Raw genomic sequence first — 24,414 nt, 5'->3', positions numbered from 1 at the left:
TACAGAAAAACACCATGTGGCAGCATGACTCACCTTCTCCACCATCTTTGCACCGTTCTATAAAAAGACTACTCCCATAATAGATCTGTAATGGGGGTAGTCACTGAAGCGTTCTCATTCTCATTCATACTGCTCTGTCACACACACACGCACAAACCAAAACTAGCGCATCTAGTTGTGCTGCAGTAACTGGAAGAGTTGGAATGCTCCATCTCTGATGCTTCATCCCTGCCACTCTCATAGTGGTTCAACTCTACTGCTTCATGTCTGATGCTTCATCTCTACTGCTTCATGTCTGATGCTTCATCTCTACTGCTTCATGTCTGATGCTTCATCTCTACTGCTTCATGTCTGATGCTTCATCTCTACTGCTTCATGTCTGATGCTTCATCTCTACTGCTTCATGTCTGATGCTTCATCTCTCTGCTTCATGTCTGATGCTTCCTCTCTCTGCTTCATGTCTGATGCTTCATCTCTCTGCTTCATGTCTGATGCTTCATCTCTACTGCTTCATGTCTGATTCTTCATCTCTACTGCTTCATGTCTGATGCTTCATGTCTGATGCTTCATCTCTGCCACGCTCATAATGCTTCAACTCTGCTTGTCTCTACAAACGCTTGCATGTTGGTGTGTGTGTTCCACATGGACCCCTGTCTAATGTCTAATGTCCTGAGCCGTGACATCTGCCTGCCGGTCAGCAGGCCTCAGGGGGGATTCTCTGAAGTGGTGATGTTACATTGGTTTTCGTGGAACCCAGCTTCTAAACATCCTGGCTTCTCAGTATGACTTGTTCTTCAGGAGACACAAACAAACCCTGCTGTGTGTCTGACCTTCCTACCCCCTCCTCCCCCAGGGATTGGCTTGTTGTGTCTCCATCTCTCATTGGAATTGACACATGCTCCTCCAGGAGCCTTCCAGTGGAGGACAGGATTTTCAGCTCCATCAGAGAGCTTGTGTTATTTTACACACAGACACACAACCTGCAGAGTCCCCAGACACACACACACACACACACACACACACAGATCTGTCAGAGGTATCACAAGCATGCATGCATAATGCCATACATCAGCCCCCTGAATGCTCCTAATGGTGACCATCTGTTTCACAGGGTTTCAAGGTCGACATCGGGAAACTGGTTATTTAGACAAGCAAGATTTTCTCTCTCTCTCTCTCTCTCTCTCTCTCTCTCTCTCTCTCTCTCTCTCTCTCTCTCTCTCTCTCTCTCTCCCTCTCTGTTTCTCTCTCTGTGTGCTTGCATCTCTCTGTCTTTCCCTCCCTCCATCAATACAGCTGGCCAATGACAGCGCTCGAGGTAAAGAAGTGGATGGTGCTGCTATTTTTAGAATCAGGGAAGGAGGGCAGACTGAGAGAGAGAGAGAGAGAGAGAGAGAGAGAGAGAGAGAGAGAGAGAGAGAGAGAGAGAGAGAGAGAGAGAGAGAGAGAGAGAGAGAGAGAGAGAGAGAGAGAGAGAGAGAAGAGAGAGAGAGAGAGAGAGAGAGAGAGAGGGGGGGGGGGGGGGGGGACCTGAGGAAAAGATAAATCTACATTTTACCATTGCCAGTGGACAGACTCAGACAGTCAGAGCCAGCGCTCAGAAACGAACATTAGCCCTGAACTAAACTGCAGAGACACACAGAGACACTAAGGACACACACACACAAAGGCTCACCGAGGACTCACGAACACACACACACAAAACTCAGAGGGGACACATACAGAACACACTAAGAAGAGGACAGCAAGCTGGACACACACACACACACACAGGAGAGCAGTGACAAGGAAGAAGAACAGGCTTTGATACACACCAACTGAATTCAGGTGAGTTTTCATGCTCTCGGATGTGACATTTGAACGATAGAGAATGTAGATGTTACACTGAACTCGTTGATGTTTGCTCTGTTTGCCCAGGTCAATCTGAGAATAGAACAGCTGTCAACCAGGGGTGTGTGTATTTAGCCAGGGGTGCTGCGAGAGTGTACGCGTTCAGCCAGGAGTGCTGCAGGAGTGTGTGTGTGTGTTAAGCCACAGAGCGCAGTGGGAGTGTGTGTGCTCAAGGTGTGGCTCTATTTTTAGCCTGGGCTGCACCTGGAGCACACACGTTCGACTGCTCGGTTTAGACTAGACTATTTCTGGAGCTGAGGTTAGTACTGAAATACAGCTGGACTGTCATTCAGACTTCAAACATTAGAGAGAGCAGTAATACATATAGACTAGCCCTGTACTCAGAACCGCCCCTGTACATTAACGCTGCTAAAGAGGAATGTGTTTATTCATTTGTTGATGCAGTTCTGTCGTTGACCACTAGGGGGTTTACACTTCTAGAGAGGAGAGAGAGGAGAGAGAGGAGAGAAAGGAGAGAGAGGAGAGAGAGGAGAGGACGAGAGAGGAGAGGAGAGGAGAGGAGAGAGAGAGAGAGAGAGAGAGAGAGAGAGAGAGAGAGAGAGAGAGAGAGAGAGAGGGGGGGGGAGGGAGGGAGGTTAGAAAAGAGATGGAGTGACAGAGGGGGGCGAACATTTCAACAGAACTGTTCTGACTGTGTCTGCCTGGTCACTGTCCTGTCCCCGTGTCCCTCAGTGTTCAGCCATGCGTCCTCGCTCCTCTCTGCTGGCCAAGAGAAGCCTGCTGCTGCCCACCATCTCTGAGGGCTACGAGGAGCTGACAAGGAGCCAGGCTAACATCTCCTCTGAGGACTACCTGCTGTCCATCTGCCAGCTGGCCTGCCCCCCCTTCCCCCCTCAGGGCTCCGCCTCCCCCTCTGATGTCATCAACGCGCGCCAGAAGCTCTCACGGCTCAACGCTCATGACCGGCGTCCAGCGACCTTTGACCCTGACCACAGAGAGCAAGCTCATGGGAGAGACATCGGTGATGTCATCAGTGCTCGCCAGGGCGGGAAGAGGGATGGAAACGAAGAGGCCGTGTTTGGTTGCCATGGTACAGTGGATCCCTTGGAGTATCTCTATGGATACCAGGAAAACCCTGCCCCTTTCACCTGTCAGTCAGGGAGCCTGAGGCAGCGATTGGCTGAAGCAAGGGGTGGGAGGAGGGATGGGGAGGGGCCAGTAGGACAGACACGCCCCTATGCGTACAGTTTTTCCCGCTCCTGCCCCATCTCACACCGCAAGAGCAGCTGCCCTGTCCCCACCCTCCAGCCTCCACTTGCCCTGTTCGCCTCCTCCCTGCCCCACACAGCCACCCAGCCTGCCCCCACCCCTGGAGAGAGCTACCACACCCAGCCCGCCAGCCCAGAGGAAGAGGGGAGGAGGCAGGGAGGAGGGGGGAGGCAGAAGGTGAAGCAGTCCCTGATGTCTCAGTGGATGTCAGACTGGCGTGGCTGGGTGAGGAGAGAGGGCGGGGTGCAAGCCTCCGTGCCGCCCGCTCTCGATGAGATGTGAGCTTCAGGGGGTGTCACAACACAGACACAGACACAACACAGACTAACACCCTTGAGGGTTTAGGTTGGTTGAGGGGCAGTTCTATGGGCGTATGTGAAGCCCTCTGTGACATGCTTGCGTGTAAAAAGGGCTATACAAATAAATTTGATTTGATTTGATTTGATTTGACTAACACACACATCTCAGATCAACACTCTTTCTGGCAAGAGGAAATGGGGTACATCATCGCAAGGACTCAGAAGGTTCCAGAAGGTTTCAGAAGGTTCCAGAAGGTTCCTTCCCATGGCTGGAATGCCTGGCCGCTGAGACTGCGACCAGGTGCGGCATCATGCTGCCAGTGACGCTCAAGAGACAAGCTGCTACAGGCCACATCAGTGACAGTGGAACTAGATTGTTCAGCTGTAAATAATTCTGATCATGTTTTGTTACATTAATAAGTTAACTACTGAATCAGAAAAATATACAAATGAAACACACATACTCGATGCATGCTAGTTCACACTCACCCACACACACAATCGAATGCAAATGCGCAAACACGTGCACACAAAAGCATGCTCTCCCCTATACACAAACAGAAACAAACAAAAATTCACACACAGTGCCACAAACCACATCTGAGACATACCTCTTGACCTAGTCTAGGAAGAGGACTAGAAATGCTCAAACATTCCGCTGCATGTAATGCTGGTGGAAGCTGATGAACGTTTGTGATATCTGACAGAGAGTCTTTTTATACATCTACCTATCTGGGACCTGGGATTGAATAAACAACATTTTCGTACAGTGTTTTGCTGTGATGGTCATTGTTGCCTGGCTGCTTGGATTGTGCTGCATGGATTCCAGAAACAGTTGGGATCCAGCTGGTTACTATGGCAACTGTCGAGGGATTCCATGGTGGGTAAACAATAGAATCTTGATTTTGGGCGTAGGCCACACTCACACATCCACGCGTACCCACAAACAAACACACAGACACACAACTATGCATACACACACAACGTACACACATGGATCAAAGACTATGATTGCTAAGACATTCATCATTTGTTTTCTTCCCACACAGTTTATCTATAAAGACTAGTGCACATTCACAAGTCTTTCCATCATGAACGATAATTTAACTATTGATTTTCAGTCTCTTCTACCCAGTCTGCACAACTGTTGTCTTTTATAAGCGTAAATCTAAAGATGACCAATAGAAAGACACTGTTTCCAGGCACACGTGAGAATATGTTTACCCAGATGGTTTGTACACCAACATAGGCAGACGTTGTGAAGGGGGAGAGCAGGCCTGCAGTGATGGGAAGCCTGCAAACAGACCGGTGGAGCAGGAAGAGAGCTACACGTTGATATGTTCTCTGGCTGCACTGATGCAGTTTTTAGAACCTCAGTTGTGATGTTGTGGTCAGCGCTCAGAGGTAATCATTTAGCGCTGTGGTTCAATATCCTGCTGCATTCTGAGAAGCACAGAACATAAGGCGTAGGGGGGTGGGGGTGAGGTGTGTGTGTGTGTGTGGGGGGGGGGTGGGTGGTCTGTAGTTACATCAGTTTTAGAGTGTAAAAATGGATATTGAATATAAAGTCACTGTGGAGCCCATCTCCTTCATGTACTTGCAATAACCCAAGATCACAGACTTAAAAAACCCTACAGAACATAAGCTCAAAATAAGCATATCCATTGGAGTTAAATATGTCTCACGCCCCAGTGTTCTCCAGTGTCTCTTTGTCTCTCTCTCCCTCTCTCTGTGAGAGGAACACTGTGAACTATAGGATAGCAGCAAAAGCACTCTCCTGTCCCCTATAAATAAAACACAGGAACTATTCCCACACGTGTAATACTGAAGCTGGGAGAACACTGTGTGTCTGTCATGGGTCATGTATCGCGGCTGCATCTCTTTCCTGATAGAACACCGCACATATTTTTGTGTCTTCCGCAGCCAAACCTCAGAGATGTACAGATATGACTCAGACTGCAGACTTGAAGAACTAGTAAACCCATCTCAGTGAGGGATCCTCTCCTGCAGAGACAGTTGGTGAAAGAGAGGCGCAGAACACAGGCCAAACATAGTCACATCAGGGAAGTGTCAATGGGTGTTGAAACAACAAAAACCAGTTCAACTTGGGTCAGAGTTGGTAAATGTCAGTTTTAAGCAGAGGTAGCCACAGGGCTGGAGGACTGTGATTGGCGCTACATCACAGGCTCTGTGTCTCTCTTTGTCCCTGCCCATGTCCTGCATCTCCACATGCACATTTTCTCAGATCTTGAAAGGTCATCTGATCCAATCCCAGATCTTGGCGTGTCAGTCTTCTGATGCTGGTGCGTTCCCTGAACTGTACAGCAAGCAGGAACAGGACCTGAAAGTAGCATTGCTCAAGCTCTCAAACGGAACCAATCATCTGAAAACTCCAAGTCATTGTTGTCTGGAGGCTCCATCTGAAAAACTGCTGTTGTCCAGTAAACAACACACATGAGACAACTTAAAGAACCCTGTTGATTATCTAAATTATTAAATCTTCTCAGTCAGCTCTTATGAGTCATCAGCTCTCATGAGTCATGTTATTACGTTTTTGTCATATTATCACTGTTGTTTTACACTTGCTATCTTATTAATATTCCTACTATTGAAAGATTAATCACATTACAATTGACTTTCTTGGGTGAGTAAAGTGCTGAATAGTCCAGTTTAGATCTTAGGTAGTGGAACCTTGTGAGAGTGCAGGCCATGTTTCCATGAGGTATCAGAAACAGCAGGCAGTATCGGAGAGAGAGAGAGAGAGAGAGAGAGAGAGAGAGAGAGAGAGAGAGAGAGAGAGAGAGAGAGAGAGAGAGAGAGAGAAAGAGAGAGAGAGAGAGAGAGAGAGAGAGAGAGAGAGAGAGAGAGAGAGAGAGAGAGAGAGAGAGAGAGAGAGAGAGAGAGAGAGCTAACCACAGGCTGCTGAGGTGTCTATAGTTCTCAGTATTTTGATGCACGCAACTGGCCTTTCACCAGAGATGGAAAGTAACAAAATACAAATACTTAAGGAGATTCTTTCTGGTATCAGTAGTTTACTTTTTAATTTTTCTGACAACTTTTTTACTTTCACTCCTTAAATTGTTTACACAAATATCTGTACTTTGTACTTCTTACATTTTCAAACCAAAGGCTTCTTACTTTAGTTTTAATTGGTATTCGGTGGCATGCTCAACAAAGCATGGCAGAAAGCAACAAGAAGAATGACTAACGTTATGGATGAGACAGAGGGATTTAGCAATATTTCAGAGCCCATAGGCGTACTTCTTTAATATAACTTGACAGTCAGTACTTTTACCTGAGCGTTTTTAAACATAAGTATCTGTACTTCTACGTGAGTAAAGGATGTGTGTACTTTTGCCATCTCTGCCTTTCACACACTGACTAACACACACTAACTGCATCATACACTCATACACATACTAGCACACACACGCACACACATATGCACGTATAGCTATCACACATACATGTCAGAAACACACACACACATATCAACATACACACACATAAACACAAACAAATGACCCGTCTACACTCAACCCTTCATTCACAACCCAAACGTTTGGCTTGTTTACCACTTAACTCCTTGTGGCAAGCAGTCACCACATTGACCCAGATACGAGCACAAAGAAAGAAAATACGCAGAAATATATATTGTAAATACAATTTCAATTAATACATTCTTTATTTATTTATCACTACACTCTCCTTATTAGGCTTTCTTACAACTTGTTGGTTTTTTGCCCCAGTCCCTTCCCCATAATAAACCTTAGTCAAGTACTTGGTATTAATACAATAAGTTTATAAAAGTAGGTTCTAGTCAGATAAGTGATGATTAGATAGGGGTCAAATATATTCCAGAAGCAGGTGGGTGACGGATGGGTGGGGGCAAAGGTCTGGGTAGGTTTGAGTTGGGGTAGGCCGGGGGTGAAGGAAGCAGCGTTGTGGTTAATGAGGGAGTTTCAGTTTCCACTCTGGAAACTTCCCTTGCTCACAGATACCGTAGCATCAAACCTATAACACTATAAGAGGACCCTGTCTTTCCTCATCTCACACACTTCCAATCATCCATCATCTCAAGCAGGATAACCAGACCTTCTCTGTTCCACAACAACATTACGACCACCACTACCATGACAACCAGAGTCCTGATGCTCCTTGCTGTGTTTGTCTGCGTGACCCTAGCCCAGCGTGAGTAGCTCTTATTACCATGGTAACTGTGTAATTATGATATTATTGGTGTGTAATTATTACATTTTTTTGTGTATAATTATCATGTTATTACCGTGTAACTATCATGTTATCTCTATGTAATTATCAGGTTATCACTATGTAACTATCATGTTATCACTATGTAACTATCATGTTATTATTGTGTAATTATCACATTATTTGCGTGTGTTTTTCATGTTATTAATGTGTTGTTATCATGTTGTTACTCTGGGATGAGTGATTGCTGTCTTATTATTGTTAATAATACGGTACTGAAAAAGTGGCAAGGTTAGGTATAAAAACAATATGTCAAAAGCTATATTATTATATGTCTTTATATTACACATTATAACTGACGCAGTTGAAATTTGTCGGTTCTATTCAGGAATACCCGGCAGAAAAGTTATACTTTAAAAATATATATATTTCATACGGATGCGTTTAAAAAATATGCGTTGGTGGGTATCTAATTATCACATCATTTTCCTGCCATGCTACTTGTGTGATACTATTATGTTATTAATATTATGTCCTTTACATACAATAAATGTTCATACACGGTCTATAAAATATACATATAAAGGAAAATTGTCTTTGGAATCCGGCACTTAATAACAAACAAATTATTAGATTCTTAAATATAAAATGTATGAAATGAAAAATAATTTAAATACAGTAGTACATTTGCCTGTATGTCAATACTATGTTATTAATATGTCATGTGTGTCTCTCTCTCTCTCTCTCTCTCTGTCTCTCTCTCTGTCTCTCTCTCTGTCTCTCTCTGTCTCTCTCTCTCTGTCTCTCTCTGTCTCTCTCTGTCTCTCTCTGTCTCTCTCTGTCTCTCTCTCTCTCCGTAGGCCCAGGCAGTCAGCGCTGTCTTTGCCGCAAGACAAGCAGACAACTGCGCTCCCAGCCCAGAGAAGTGGAGGACATCCAAATCCACCCACCAGGAAACTCCTGTGACAAGATGGAATTTGTGTAAGTTCACATCATACAACCTGGCCGTCCTGCAAGTTCATCTGTCTGACTTCAAAGGTTCCCTGAAATTAGACAGTACATTTACAGGTAATATTGTATTTTTACAGATTGAAAATGTAGTTTTACTTTCTAGTTGTTTTGTGGCTGACTAATATAAACCCATTGACTAAATTAAGTGATTGATGTTGATACAAAAAGGATTACAAAACAGATCGATTTCCTCTGGTTAATGAGGTAATATCCTGTTCCTCTAGTGTGAGTCTGAAGAACGGTATGCAGTACTGTCTGGACCCCAAAATGAAGCTGGTTCAAAAGATGCTCAGAAGCTTCATGTAAGAAACGATGAATTGACAAACTTACATGGTCATTAGTCTACGTCTTGCACATTCTTGTTTGCAAGTGTCTTAGTATTAGTTAACGTGTGTGTGTGTGTGTGTGTGTGTGTGTGTGTGTGTGTGTGTGTGTGTGTGCATGTGCATGCTTACATATGTCCATGCCTTTGTATGTGTGTGTGTGTAGTCGACTAATTTCCTGTTTGATTTGCTTCAACAGGAACAAGCCCCAGCCCACCAGCCCACCTCAGCTTCCAGAGCAGCTCTGACTCTGAAACATGACTCTGACAGATGTGACTCCCTCTCTGAGACTCTCCCTGCATCAAGGACGAGCATTCTGTTAGCTGAAAGCCAAGGATTTAAAATCTTAAAGGAACTCAATGGTTGTATCTTTTTTGTTGTTGTCATTTTCCCCTTTGTATTGTTTTACCATTTTACAGTATGCTTTTATAAAGTATGTCCTGTCTGTTATGCACATAAGCTATGAGACAATAAATTTTTAAGAAATTGTCCTCCTTTTCATGTCAATCTTAAAGTTTATAATAATAAACAAAATCTTGGTAGAAGAGGACTTTAGCCCCAGAGTGGAACTGGTGTAACCGTCGCCACCTTGTGGCGATATTTGAACAGTACAGTAGGTTCAAGATTTGTAGATAAACACAGAATAAAGCCAAGTCACCCAGGAGCTTTGATACAGCAGGTGAGGTGGATAGAAGGTGAGAGGATCAGGAAAGTTGAAGGCGGTAGGGTGGGGGTGAGAGGGTGATGGAGGGGAAACAGGGAGAGGGGGAATAGACAACAAGTGTGACTGCAGTGGTCATATGGCAGGCTTCAGAACACAGAGAGAATAATAAGTATTTCCCGGTGTCTCATAAATCTAAGACTCTTCTTACATAACCCTTCCTTGTGGCCTGAGAGCATCACGTGGTGTTCATTGAGACCATAGCTGCGTAGATGGGGGAACCCGACACTCTGATCATCCTCCAGTCCCTCCGGCTAAGTTTAGGCTAACAGGAGCGCTGGCCAGAATGTGTTCCCATTCCAACACGGAGGCGTGTCCCCATTAGAACCATTAGAAACACTCCATGCCACATGGTTGTAATAATGTGCATGTCTGTGGGTGTGCGTGGGTGTGTGCGTGGGTGTGTGTGTGTGTGTGTGGGGGGGGGGGGGCTGTAAAGCTGTAGTGAGAGTTTACCTTCTCAACCTGTTTGAGGAGGTGAGAATAAGTTTGGGCTGCTGTGTAGGGGTGGCAGGGCATGTCATAAACACACTAAAACACGCATATACTACGCTCTTTTAGACTGTTTAGTTCCTAGAATTAGTTAGACTATTGTACTCTTTTACTTTAAATGTAAGACCCGTATATGTTTATTGTTTGCACCTTCCTGCCACAGTAAATTCCGTGTTTATGTAAACCTACATGGTGAATAAACCAAATCATGATTCTGATGCACCCTCACTTGGACGGTGACATGTTAAGTCAGGCAAACATGGCCATGTAGGAACTTATACATTTACAATTCGGGCCACAGAATGATCACTTCCGCTGGCTCCACCCGATAACAGTAGAATGCTAGCAAAGCGGTGTTTACCTTCCATCTTCTCTTACATCCAACAGTCATGCCTGAAACTACCTGCGTTTGTTTGCTCAACAATTCCGCTAATCGTCTCGAGCGCAGCGCACTAGCGACAGTTGACTAGCGGACAAAGTCACAGCAGGGTGTTAAGAAAAGGTGAGTTAAAGTAGGCTATGTAATAGTGTGCATACGACAGAAATGTACTATTATTGTTTTGCAAAAAAAAATATGGTTTTCAAACTATTCGGAATTATAAATGTGTCTGCAAAAAATTATGGATGAAAAATACCACAGTCGTAGATCTGTGAGATGCTTCAATATCTGCTGAATCACGATAGGCTACTTGTATGTCAGGACATGCTTACTTCTGTTCAAATATTTTATCACACGATACTGTTTTTGCAAGTCACTGTGGAATATAGACTGGGGGCTGACATTGTCAGTTGAAGTGAAGATTTGGACAAATATTTGGTCAAACGCACACTCGTTACTCAGTCTGGACTGTCCAGTTATAAGCTTCCTGAGACCTGTGTCTAATAGATACTGCTCCTTAAATGTCATGACGACCCACAAATGTTAAGTCAAATGCTTTGTAAAGAAGGCAGCAGGTAGGCATGACATTGCTATGTACCTCAACTTGGGACAGGGGCGTAGCCAGAATAATATTTTGTTCTAGGGTAGGCCTAGAAAAATATAGATAGGCATCTTTTTATTTATTTTTTCTTATTTACTTTGCGATGTGCACCCGGTGCATAATTTTTCGGAGATATTTTCGTTTTGGGGTAGTCCTTAGAACAAATTGGGTAGGCCTGTGCCTACCCAGGCCTACCCGTGGCTACGCCCCTGACTTGGGATAGGACAGGTGGGGGCGACACCTGTATGACACCAGACATACAGGTGACCAAACGTCATTGGAGTGTTGCAATAGCAAAACAAAGTCCATATTCATATTGCTATGTGATTCATGATACAGCGCAGCTTGTTCCTGTTTCGTACACTCTTCGACCACCGAGACTCAGTAAACCACTTCATACCCAGACTTGTGCAGACACAGGAGTGTGTGATATGTGTGAGGGGGAACTCACATCTCACAGAGATGGCCAGTGCCCTTTCCCTGTGCTGGTAACCAAACCCTGGGTCTATTTAGGGGGTGGGACAGTGGTCTACACTCTGCTCGGGTCTGTACGGACACATGATTTACCCTCAATCTCAAGCGTCAGAGATCTTTACCTCCCCAACCCTGTGCTCTGTTCTTGACGTCATAGGATCAATATTGCGGCAGACAGCAGGTCAGTGCCTTCGACTTTGGCCTATGGCTCGGGCATCTAACTCTTTGCACAGTTCTGTAGGACGCGAACAGGTACAGACCTCAGCAGCTCCCTGTCCCTTCCAGCCTCTACCTCTACCCGCTCCCTGTCCTAGTCCGGCGACAACATGGGGTCAGGTCAAGGCGACACACCAGGTACTTCATACACACCAGGTACTTCATACACACTTTCCTCAACGTGTAATACAACAGTTCTGCCATACAAAGGCAAAAGACAGTAACTCACAGTGTCGAACTGAGAAAAATGACTTCAAAGTTTTTTAGTTGTCCTGCCAAATGTATTATAGGTAGGGCACGGGAAATCTGACAGTTTGATGTTTTAGTAATTACATTTATCTACATGAAAAAATATTGATCTTGAACTTCACTTTTGACCCCTATTTTGAAGTTAGTAAGAGGTAACACCAAGGCAAAAGACAGTAACTTTTTCTTCTGTTTCTTTGATCACTTGGTTGCTGATCATGATATGAACTATGTATATTATAAGCCCATGTAACAGGTGGTTGTCTGTTAAAATACTCTGGTTTTTTGATTGAATTGCCAGGGTAGGATACTCACGACCAACTAATTTAGGGGATTTTTAGTGTTGAACGCCAGCCAGTAGGCTAGGGCCTAGGCTAATGCTCAAAAATCATGCTGTGGATTGAACTTCTCAGAGGATGTTGTTTGCCGTGGATTAAAAAACAAATCATGTTACAAGAAAAAGCAGGCCATCAAATTAGTTGTTTTTTGTTGATGCTTAACAACGACAACCGAGATTGTCAAATTAGCAGTTCAAGATATTTGGCCACATGATAAAGCTGACCTTTATGTTTCAAAAATGACAAAAACTCATTTTTTACTAAATTGAAGTTACAGTCTTTTGCCTTTGCACGGCAAAGTTGTTAATGAATGAATGAATGCCTTTTATTGTCATTGCACATACAACAAAATTAAATTGCACTTTTCTTGGTGGTGACACAGCATGACAGGACAATATAGCAAAACATGGATTAAGACATAAAAAAGAGACCGAAGCAATATGAATACAGTAATATATTAATGAGTAAATAAATAATAAATATAATATGCATATATAAATAATGCATTTCATCTAGTAGTAGACCATGATTTAAGTCTGGGATTATGCACGGTGACTTCATCATTGCACCAATGTGAACAAGTACATTCCCTCTGTGGTTGATGTGGTAACCCTAAACCTGCTGCTGTTCTGCAACACCGCCCCCTACAGCCCTGGAGTCAGGGGTGCCCTGCAGCCTGTTTGGGGCCATGTCTTCCTCCATGGCCATGACCCGCCACACCTTCACCTATGACGAGGCCCTGGACACACCCATGCAGTCCCCACCCCCAGACGTGAGCTTTGGCTCTCTTTGGAAAGACCCAGTCATCCCACAAAGAAAGTTCAAGAGGATTGCAGAGGTGTGTGTTTGTGTGTGGATATTAAGCCTCGCTGTGTGTTCATGCTGTGTGTAAAACAGTGAACTGTGTTGTCAGGAGGATGAAGGCGGGGCCTCCAGGGCTCAGCGGGGCCCGTTCGAGGTCAAACCCTCTGCTCAGCCTCTGTTCCCCGTGGTCAAGACCAAGGCCTCCTCCCTTGTGAACACACTCATGATCAGTGAGTCGACACAGCAGACAACTAGCGTCATATCACTGGGTCTTCAAATTTGTTTTTTTTAAACGTCGTTCTATGACTCCCTAACACCCTCAGGCCTCAGTGCAAACCCCTAATCGTCCATAGAGGTCGTGTTTCAAATGAGTCATGTGGTGTCCTGCAGGGCAGACCCAGGAGAGCCTGCTGAGGTTTGAGCACCAGGCAGGCCTGACGGAGGCTGGTTACTCCCCCCACAGGGGCCTGTCTGCAGAGGAGACACACTTCCACCGCATGGCCGAGGGGCCCCTGCCTGTGAGTATAGCAGCTCGAAAACAGACATGGCCAGGTCAACTCCTCCAGGGTCATTACCCCCCAGCCCCAAAACAACAACAGAAATATGCGTTTGCTTTCATTATTGATTTGAATGTATAGGGATTTTTTTGTGTGAGAAACACAGTCCGTAAGATTTCAATTTGCGGCTAATGAATTTAGGCTCAGAAGAACCATCTTTGTTCTTCAATAGCATTGACATTTTGGTAAACACATTACGTAATACTGTGTTCTCTGTGGTTTGCTGTGAGCGTTGCCATGCAACGTCCTTGAATGAGTCGAGCCCCTATATTTTCCGGAATCGACCAATCGGAGAGCTCGTTACAAAGACAAGTTTTTGAGGCTATTTCTTTCGTACACTGTGTTCAGCTACGTATTATTCGTCTCTTTATCAAGAAATATCTACTAAAATGGATAAAATGAGAGAGTGGGTCGGACTGGAAAGCGAAAGAAACCATCTGTTGAAAAGGTATACTTTAATATGTTTGAGAGTTTGGTTAAAACGTAGACTAACATTTTTGTCTAGGCCCTTTTCCGCTTGGCTTTTTTTGGTCCAGCGTACAGTATTGTACGTAGGCTAGCCAGACTAGCTTAGCTTCCTATTGAATACTAAGCTATGACCAGGCCTGGAGTATGTGATAACCCTCACATCTTGGGTCAGTAGGTTGCCAATTTTGCTTATCTATATCAAGACCAATAAACATGCATTAATAGTCTAGTGGTGAATCGTTATTGATTCAGGTTGCTAGCTTTCGGTTAGCGATGTGTTGTTGGTACTACTAGTGCTAGCTTGCTAAGCTAGTGCTAACTGACTTCGGACCCTGCATCAACTCTCCCAGTCAGTGTTGTTGAATGTAGTTGGCAACGGCGCTGAATAGCTAGCGTTAATAGAACCGTTAATTATATACAGCTAACGTCAGCCCTACATATACTGTAATATAATACATAGTCTGTCTATAATAAAATATATCTCTTAGTTAAACGTAACTCGTAGTAAGTGTTTGAGACTCGACGCTAGCTTGTTCAAAACAGCGTCCTGGTTAGCTATAACATACGTACATTTGACTCTACATTTAGTCTTTTAGCAGACGCTCTTATGCAGAGAGAATTACAGTGTAGCCACATCACCGGTGTCCTTACAGGGAACCTAACATTAAACAGTAACCCAACCTTTCCGCTGGCCTGTCTCACCGTGTCTGTCAGGTGAAACTCGTCAGCCAGTTATTCTATAAATGGATTCGACGGGAACAAGGCCAATATTTAGACCATGTTTGCGTCAGGTTAAAACTGTAGAGGACACTGTGTGAACTCGAACAGTAACGGTCTCCTGGAAGGTTGATTCTTCAGGATGTTGAAACTAACACAGACAGAATCATGCAGAGTGACCACTCAATCACAGGATTAGGGGATTATCCTCAAAAATTGAAGATGAAGGCAGATAATGTTGTTCCAGAAATAGTTGTGACCAAAACAAAAAGAAAGGTAGGCTTGTGATCATTTGATGGTCTGTTTGACTGTGCTCTGGCTTTTAGAATTGTGTTCGATTGTTTTTACGATCTGAAGCTGTTGTGTTTTGTTAATGCAGTGGCATATATTGCTTTTACAGTTTTTTTTACAATCACTTTGACACTAATTTCAGAACCTTGATGTCCTTTTTCAAAACTCTAGACACACAACTCACAACTGATGATCAACATTTTTCAAAACGGTAACACAATTTTCAATTGGTTGGATACAATACACATTCACCTTAGATCATTTGTTTATTGAACTATAATCATCTGTTCAAAATGACACAACTTAACATCAAAGTATTACGATTTTAAAATGTAATTCAAACATAACATCTGAAATGTCTGTCATTTCCTTACATGACATATATTTTTCAATTGATACTTCTGCTCAAAATGAGATCCATTGACACCAATTACCATGAAACATTAACAAATTGGACTAAACCATCATGTTTTCGGATTTGAATACCAGCAGCACTTGTAGTTATGCAGGCCTTGTAATTGCTTTGTCAATTGACAGCCTTGTACCTGCCCCCATACTGTCCCTTCCTCAACCCTATTGAGGGTTTGTTCTCCACATGGAGGTGGAAGGTGTACGACAGGCACCCTCATGAACAAGTTACTCTTCTCTAGGCCATGAATGAGGCATACAACTACATCACGGAAGGCCAGTGTCAGGCCTGGATATGCCATGCCTGGAGATTCTTTCAGAGATGTTTGTCAAATGAAAAAAATCAATCGTTATTTTGAGAAGAAAAAAAAAACGTTCGTTTTTTGAGCCAAGTGAGGAACATTGCTGTACATGTTCAGAATAGCATATTTTCCTTTGTAGATAATTGTTTGCTAATGAATACAAAAAAAAAACTAAGACATTTTGTAATTTTATTGTATTTCATCAACACATTTCTGCTCAATGAGTCCGCTGTCTGTAGTAGTCTCTTAGTCCATTTATGGTGATGTAGTCTATTATGAAACATGTATCACATATTTTGTATTTAATACAATATTTAATGATTGTACAAACAACTACATGGTGAAACTATGGGTATCTTGTGTGTGGATAATCTAAGTGAATGTTCCTATGGTATTTCATGATACATTTGTTAATGATAATGATTCAGCATGTGCATGGTGTTTTTAGAGATATGAACATACAATGCTATGCTTTGAACATGTGACAGTCTGTGTTACAAGTAATGACTGTTTCGAGTTTAGTATCTAGAGTTTTGAAAAAGGACATGCAGGTTCTGAAATTTGTGTCAAGGTGATTGTAAAAGACGGTATCAGCTGTGGAAAGTCATCATGTCTGACCACATTGGGTTGATCGTTACAGCATATTGCAGGTGTAGCCTACGCAGATGTGGTCTAAGTAAGGCGTCCACCTAAGCGACACGCCTGCCGCCTTAACTACGTCTAAAAATAAATTATTTTTATGGGCGATATCCGCCGTGTTACTCTGTCCTGTTTTTTTTCTCCCAAAAAATTGTTGTTATTTTGTCCTGTTTTTCATTCCAAACCGTGACCAACTCAAACTCAGTGAGTGGTCCCGGTCTGACTACAAACCCCATCCTACCACCTTAACTAACATATTTTCTGTGGGAAACCACTGGCCTCTACCATCCACCTCCCTGCCTGGCCTTTATCCCCCAAACATGCCAGCCTTTATCTCTCTGGCCCCATTTTTATGGTCAAGGGCTGCCAGACTGACGCATTTAAGAACATGTTCTGAAAACATTTCTGGCCTTTGTTCTGTTTGATTACTGCTAGTCTGTCACAATCTTGTGTGTGTTGAAGGACTGTGTGTTTTGGCTACCCACATTGTTTTTGGGCTATCTTGTTGTTTATGATCATTGACCTATGCACCTTTTGCCCTTTCTTTGGATAAAAGCGTCTGCTAAATGTTAATGTGTGTGTCAGTCTAATGCAGATTTTCTCTCTCTCTTTCAACAGAAGTTGAGAGTGCCCATCGGGGACAAGGAGGAAAGGCTTTCAACATCAGCTCAATCCACCCCTTCTGTCACCCCCTGTGTAACTCCCTCTGTCACCCCCTGTGTCACCCCCTGTGTCACCCCCTGTGTCAGCCCCTGCACCAGCCCCTACGCCTCTCCAGCACCCAACCGCAGGTGAGCAACAGATCCCCCCCCCAGGGGGGCCCCCTGGTGGCAAAAAAAACGGAACGTCGCCTGGTACTGTTGTCTGTTGTAGTCTACAGGTCAACGCCTTGATGATATGCGTGATAGTTTTCTTTAGACTAAGTATCTGTATGGATACACCTTCTTTACATGGTTGACAAACCTGCTTCTGAGGGTGTCATCTTGACTGCTTCTGACATTTGATTTTTTCACGTTTGTCCCTCTGTGGTGCAGGAACTGGTTCAACCTGAGCCCTGCACCCTTCCCTGCCACCCCAGAACTCACCAGTGCCAACCCAGTAGACATGGGAGGAAACGAGGGAGGACGAGGAGGAGCGGAGAAGTGGAGCCTGTTTGGAACACGGTCCTCCACCGACCCAGGCTCCGAGACCAACACAGGTGAGCAAGCAACACAGGCATCTCTGGGGAGGACTTGTAGCCCGGAGCCCCAGTATCACCATCGCACCGCTGCTGTGGCAATGAACCACCCTGGGCTTTCACCGAAAATCTGTTCTCTGAATGGTACAGCTGGTCTGAACATCTCTGTGTGTCCCCAGGCTTCTCACTGCAGTCCTACTTTGGCCTTCCCAAGTCCACAACCATGGACTCCATCAAGACGCAGGTCAGCCTCATGGTGGACGACCCGTCCAGCTTCAACCCCCCCAAGATTGAGATCTCTGGCATCGACGCTCAGAGGGTCCCCCAGCGACCTCACAAACTCAAGCCTAGAGACATGAACGTTCTCACCCCATCTGGTTTCTGATGCGTGATCCTCCTTCCCTGTTCTCTCCCCCCTCCCCCACCCCCTCTCTTTCCTTATACCACCTCAGCCTTTCTAGTAATGGCCCCGCCCCCTTCCTCCACACGCAGAGACCACAGAGCTCTTTCTGAGATACCTAAGATGCTCGTGTCTAGTGCCAATTCCTCCCCATCCATAAGTTAGGACTGATTCATCCAGGCCCTGGAGCGTTTTTCCACACCAAGACCCAGCAGGTTCTACTGGTCTGACAGGCTGGTCCTCAGGTGTTCCACAATGCAGCTTCAGAAATAGAATAGAATGTTAAGGTTTGAGTTCATATCCCTTGAACTTGTCATTGTGGATCACCTCCCCCATGTTTCTCTGACATGGGGAGACAGACGTCCATGGTCTGATGTCTCACAGGGTTCCCCGCTTTGTAAAACTGCCACAGTTATGTAACCCACTGTCACTAGTACTGTATAGCACAGACACACACACACAGACCAAGACAGACACACAGATACAAGCTCAGCATAGCACCAACCATGTCAATCTAGTTACCACAATCTTGTATCTGGTGAAGTCTTACAGATTTTTCCAAGTGTTGTATTTCAGTTTGCTCCCAGCTTGTACTTTATTTGAAGGCAGTGTGGTCTTTGACTGTGGCTATGCTTGCTCTTCACTGGCTACTGATGACTCCGTTTAATATTATTTTATATTTAAGGGAGTATCTTAATAGTATTAGCTAGTAAGTAAATTGATGAGTGAGTGGCTTTTTGCTAATATGGAATGAATTGAGGTTTGTATTTCAAAAGCATTTGACTGCTCTGCTTGAAATAATTTTGTGTTTTTTGCCTGTATGTCATGTTGTGTTCCTATCTTACCACTGATGCAAGAAATGATTGAGTCTTAAGTGGTCATTTGAGATGTTTTTATACTTTTTATTTGAGCTTTTTTGTTTTTGTGTTAAATGTTAATGAATTTTAGTAATGAATTGCTAAATGAATTCTGCTGGTCTCATTGACCTAATTTGTAAATAAACCTGACATTAACAAGTCTTTTGTTTGACTCAAACTTTGGTCGAGCCGTCTGTGTTTTTATTCAATGTTACTGATGCCAGCAAAGATGATTACAGCCCGTCATTAGAACAGGCTGTACAACTGTCACCGCCCACTTCTGAAAAAAACTGAGGCCCCTTTACAGTACATTTGCATTTAGCAGACACTTTTATCCAAAGCAACTTCCAACAGAGTTTTACAAAAGTTCATAGGTCACTGATCATAACGAGATAGTCCCAAACATTGCGGGTAGCCAAACATGAAGCATACATTGTGAAACCAAATAAGTCCCAAAGGGAAGAACAACAACAGCATGTATTTTAGACAAGTTACAATTAAACAGCAAGAACCTCAAAAGTGCAAGAGTGTACCTTTTGGAAAAGCAAGCAATAATAAAATATTTCACAGTGAGTACAATCATTTTAAGACATTTACAACAAACCAACAAGAGCAACAAGTCTCTCAATAAGAATCATTGTGATCCTGGGGGAAAACTAAACTAAAATCGTGTTCTCCTGATGCGATTCAGAGGCTTGTGGGAGGAGAAGTGAAGGTCAAACTGTTGCATCATCTTACGGCCAGCAGATGGTGCACGATGAAACAACATGGGTCACGCGAACACCTGGACAGTGAGTCAAATTGTTAAAATTATAATTTGACTGATAAAAGAATGTGTACGCGAACGAAAAGTGTTTGCCAGATCCGGTTAACTTGGTATTGTGCGTACGCATCCCCCCCCAATATTCAAATCTGGTAAAAATGTCCCCCCCCATATATTGATATAAAAATACAAATGTGCTACCCTATGACAGGCAACCACGCACGCTGTCCGAAATTATCATAACAAAAATGAATTCGTCCCCCCCAATGATGACTCCATGGCTACGGCCAAATAGCCATTGTAGATCAAGAAAACAGTCTATATTTATTCATTTGTCTTTCATCGTCTTTCGTCAATTGTCGACATATCACGGAATCCTTTGCATATGGGGTTTAACTGTGCACAGTTAAGTAGATTTGTCTGTATTTAGCTGTCAGACAAAAATAAGTATGTTACTTAATCATACTAAGCATCATGTACATCTTAGAATGTAACAGATTGATCAATATAAATCTTTCCAGGCAGGGGCGTCCTTAGACCCTTTTTACTGGGGCACGTGCCCCAGTATAAATCTGCTGTGCACCAGTAAAATCTAAAGTTTGAGTTTTAACAATTTACATCATTAGTCAGTGCATTAATTTTGATTGGTGATCCTGGAAACAATCAACACAGTATCCCAATCAACACTTGTAAAGGTGTTAGCTTGCCAAATAGCCACTGCAGCACTGACACAGTAGTCCAGGGGGCTAATTCCATAAAGTAGGTTATGAAACATAAGCGGGTAAGTTAGCCCACCAGCAATGTTACTACAATGCTGGTTGTCAATTAACTTACCCGGCTATGTCACATAACCTGCTTTCTGGAATAGCCCCCAAGTGTCGGACTCGACACACAAGTCAGAATTGAGGTAGGCTAAGAAAACATTATAAAACTAAGGATAGTTTGTAAATGATAGGCCTACCGATCATCCTATTTTGACTAAAACTAAAAATAATAATATTAAATGAAGCTCAAAAATACAGTATTTGCGCTCAAATTAATGCCCAAAAAATGCGTGTTTGCATTAGCATTGATGTCCCTGCCAAAGTTGATATCAAACTTGCATCCCTGAACTGTTGTGAACTGTTAAGCAAGGGGAGTTTCTATAGCCTAGTAGTGCATTGTGCACAGCAAGCTTGAAATAAAAAAAGGGATATGAATTAGGGGCCTGTGCCCCAGTTGAGTTTTATGTCTATGTCTCTTTCCAGGGGATACAGTGTAAGGGAGAGTTTACATTGTGTAATGTGGTCAGAGATAAGCCTCCATCTCATTTACAGCGCAAACACAACACGGACATGCTTCTCCATAAGGCTCCACCACCAGCTTGATGACACATCAGCACAAGTGTAAAGTAGAGGCGGGGTTAGTGGTAAGGCTACCTGAGGAGTCACCCAGCTGTGCCTGACTTCCTGGTTCACAAGAAAACTTGATAATTCATAATGAAGATAGTTCTATCCCCATGAATCCAGGAAACAAGTCCTTGTATTTGCGCATGGTTTAGCGTAATTATCACCATCACGACCAATATATTCAACAGAATGCGGATACAGTACAACGGGTAATGATAGTTCTGTGAGTGGGTTTTAATCCTCATTCAAAAGGAATGAAGATTTAAACAGGTGATGAGAATTACTAGTGATGCAGGAATGAGGAAAATGTCATGGCTTATTACCAAGCTGTAATTCTCCTCTGCCCCTGGTTGGTCCTGCTGTTGTTCCTGGTCCTGATTGTGGCCCTGGTCCTGGTTTTGTTCTACTTTAGTCCACTCCTCTTCTACATAAAAGACCAGAAACTCTCATTGTACAGAGTCCAGAACAGTCCAGTAAACATCCGAACCAGGAACTAAAATATTTCCTCTCTCGTCACCTTTCAACTCTGAGGTTGCCGTGGCAGCATGCCAGGGTAATGACAGGGCTGTAGCTGTGGTTACAGGTGGTGTTGAAGGATATATGTGTGCTGACATGCAGATTTGGAGGTTCAACCAAAGGAGTCTGAGGAATAAAGGCCAAAAAGACTCTCTCTCTATCACTGGCCAGGTTACCATGGTAACCAAAGGGATGCCACAGTCCTAAACTATCCAGTTAGACTACAAGTAGCTAGCCACTGTGATGAACCTGGCTTGTTTTGCAGTGGTTTAAACCAGTGGTTCTCAACTCTGGTCCTCAAGTACCCCTTGTCCTTCACATTTGAGATGTTTCCGTGTTCCAACACACCTGATTCAATTGAATGGTCATTAACAGGCTTCTGCATAACTAAATAACGACCCAATCAGGTGTGTTGGAGCAGGGAAACATCTAAAACTTGCAGGACAGGGGGTAATTGAGGACCAAGGTTGAGAACCACTGGTTTACATTACATTTAGTAGACGCTCTTATCCAGAGCGATTTACAGTAAATACAGGGACATTCCCCCCCGAGGCAAGTAGGGTGAAGTGCCTTGCCCAAGGACACAACTTCATTTTGGCACTGCAGGGAATCAATCAGGCAACCTTCTGATTACTAGCCTTACTCCCTCACCGCTCAGCCATCTGATTCTCTTACACAGCCTCACTAAACAAATGATCGGAGTGTTATAATGGGCTCAAATAAACCCTGCTATGTTTTACAACCAGGGGATTGACCGGAAGACTAGAAACCGTTCTGTCAGAAAAAATAAAATAAAAACATGCCTTTTGACTTTTTTCGGAACTACTACCATTCGCTTACCAGCTCAACATCTCAGCCAATCGAGCCATTCTCAGACCTGAACTTTGCAATGTTTAGTAACTGGATAATAAAATAAGACAAAGGCAGGCATTGTCAGATTCAGCCAAAGTTTAAACAGCTGTAATTCAGTGATATTTTGACATATCAAGGTGAAATTGCACATGGTTCTTCAGAATGATCTCATCTTGAAGCCAATAAGGTTTGAAAAACCATCAGTCAAAATTTGATTTGATTTATTGACACAAAGTTATAGTGGCAATGTGGACATTTATATAAATACACCCCTTTCAGCCATGTTATATTTTATTAATTTCCCCCAAGTTATGTTTGAAAGACATCAATTCTACACATCTGTACTAAATTTCAAAACAATTGGACCTTTGGTTTAAGAGGACATACATTTTGAAGGTTTTTGCAAAATGTTGTTGTACATGAAAATCCATCATGGCGGACCTTGTGGGTCCTGGGAGCTATTTTGTTCCCCATGAGAAATAAGGCATGAATACCAATTTTCAGTAATTTTTGAGTAATGGGGCACTGGAGATATCACGTAGACTTGGTTGGCGGGGTTTATAACGCCACCTATGGGCGTACGTGGACAATTAGCGGTCTGGTGGTACCCACTGGCCTGTAGTATCAATGTGCCAAATTAGAATACTGGTGACCAATAACTTAAGAGTTATTGTGGCGCAAGGAGAAGAAGATTAAACTATAAAAAGGGAGGAGTATCTATGACGTAGTCCCTGCTCTCCTTCCATAATGATGTGCTGCAGATGACAGAAGTTGGGACATTGAGCTCATTCACAGCTGGCCCCCACCAAGCATGCATAAGAGACTGACACACGATCTGACACACCAGGATGAGGTCCCCTCGGAATTCTGCTTGTAGAACCATCTCCAGGACTCGCACGCCTTTCCCGTATAGGTCTGTGAGTCAGAGAGGAAGTAGAATGTGTATTTGGTTCCTGGTACAGGAGGTGACAGGGAGGTGATAGATTATGTAGATATGAAAGCAGATATGAACATTTTTGATGTTGTCTACCAACCGTAATTAATGCAATGCACGCATGGTGACAAGCACACCTGAGTTTGATCCAAGTGTCCTGGCTCATCTTGATGAGCTGACAGTACCGTCATGTGACAAGATTTTATTGGCCTCTCCCTTTCATTCAGTCAATGAGGGGGCCGAGATAAGACAATAAAATGCTAGGTAGCTGCCATGTCTAGTGGGTGAGCGGTTGAGATCCTCATTTACGTGACATACATTTACATTACATTTAGCGGACGCTCTTATCCAGAGCGACTTACAGTAAGTACAGGGAGAATCCCCCGAGGCAAGTAGGGTGAAGTGCCTTGCCCAAGGACACAAAGTCATTTGGCACAGCCGGAATCGAAACTGGCAACCTTCTGATTAGTAGCCCAATTCCCTAACCGTTCAGCCATCTGATTCCCAGCCCATATACAGCCTTGTTTGACAGCAGAGCCAACATATACCTTCAGGACAACAACATACCTCAAATATACCCGTGTGTGTGTTAGCAAGAGAACCGTTCGTTAGGGAGAGAAAATTCAATCGGGTGGAAGACGTGTGTTAGAGAGACATGACGGTCAACAGCGAGTTTCCAGGTCCCATCCAACGTCTATAAAGCCGAACAATGGATTTTTGGTGTTTTAAAACCCATTGACACTGTATGACTATGTTTAGCTTGTGTTCTGCTCCTCTCTCTTGCCAACCGTCTCTGGAGGAGGGGATCCCTCTCTGAATTGCTCCTCCCAAGGTTTCTTCCATTTTTTCTCCCGTTGGGAGTTTTTCTGGGAGTTTTTCCTTGTCTTCCTTGAGGGTTTAGGTTGGTTGAGGGGC

At 43.7% G+C, this 24,414-nt stretch overlaps 3 protein-coding genes across 7 annotated transcripts; all 3 read left to right on the top strand.

The window, feature by feature from the left end:
- Window positions 1-1,537: 1,537 nt before the first annotated feature.
- LOC146302121 (uncharacterized) lies at window positions 1,538-3,428 on the top strand. The gene is made up of 2 exons (XM_084698976.1): window positions 1,538-1,824; window positions 2,581-3,428. The coding sequence occupies exon 2, from the start codon at window positions 2,590-2,592 to the stop codon at window positions 3,397-3,399; it is 810 nt and encodes a 269-aa protein (XP_084555102.1). The 5' UTR covers window positions 1,538-1,824; window positions 2,581-2,589; the 3' UTR covers window positions 3,400-3,428.
- Window positions 3,429-7,435: 4,007 nt separating this feature from the next.
- Window positions 7,436-9,450, top strand: LOC146302120 (alveolar macrophage chemotactic factor-like). The gene is made up of 4 exons (XM_084698975.1): window positions 7,436-7,607; window positions 8,486-8,606; window positions 8,861-8,938; window positions 9,159-9,450. The coding sequence occupies exons 1-4, from the start codon at window positions 7,550-7,552 to the stop codon at window positions 9,205-9,207; spliced, it is 306 nt and encodes a 101-aa protein (XP_084555101.1). The 5' UTR covers window positions 7,436-7,549; the 3' UTR covers window positions 9,208-9,450.
- Window positions 9,451-10,542: 1,092 nt separating this feature from the next.
- LOC146302119 (putative monooxygenase p33MONOX) lies at window positions 10,543-19,224 on the top strand. 5 transcript variants are annotated; one of them, XM_084703569.1, is made up of 8 exons: window positions 10,543-10,674; window positions 11,860-11,998; window positions 13,077-13,264; window positions 13,340-13,460; window positions 13,621-13,748; window positions 17,231-17,403; window positions 17,647-17,810; window positions 17,969-19,224. In XM_084703569.1, the coding sequence occupies exons 2-8, from the start codon at window positions 11,953-11,955 to the stop codon at window positions 18,172-18,174; spliced, it is 1,026 nt and encodes a 341-aa protein (XP_084559695.1). In that variant the 5' UTR covers window positions 10,543-10,674; window positions 11,860-11,952; the 3' UTR covers window positions 18,175-19,224. The 5 variants fall into 5 exon arrangements, with proteins under 5 accessions (XP_084559695.1, XP_084559613.1, XP_084559835.1 ...); XM_084703487.1 differs by having other exon boundaries at window positions 10,560-10,674; window positions 11,784-11,998; XM_084703709.1 differs by lacking the exon at window positions 10,543-10,674 and adding an exon at window positions 15,435-15,474 and having other exon boundaries at window positions 10,774-11,998.
- The last annotated feature ends 5,190 nt before the right edge of the window (window positions 19,225-24,414 follow it).

Source organism: Hypomesus nipponensis, chromosome 1 (genome assembly GCF_054491055.1).
Source record: "Hypomesus nipponensis isolate SF chromosome 1, ASM5449105v1, whole genome shotgun sequence".
Taxonomy (NCBI): domain Eukaryota; kingdom Metazoa; phylum Chordata; class Actinopteri; order Osmeriformes; family Osmeridae; genus Hypomesus; species Hypomesus nipponensis.
This window is presented reverse-complemented; position numbering and strand designations above follow the sequence as displayed.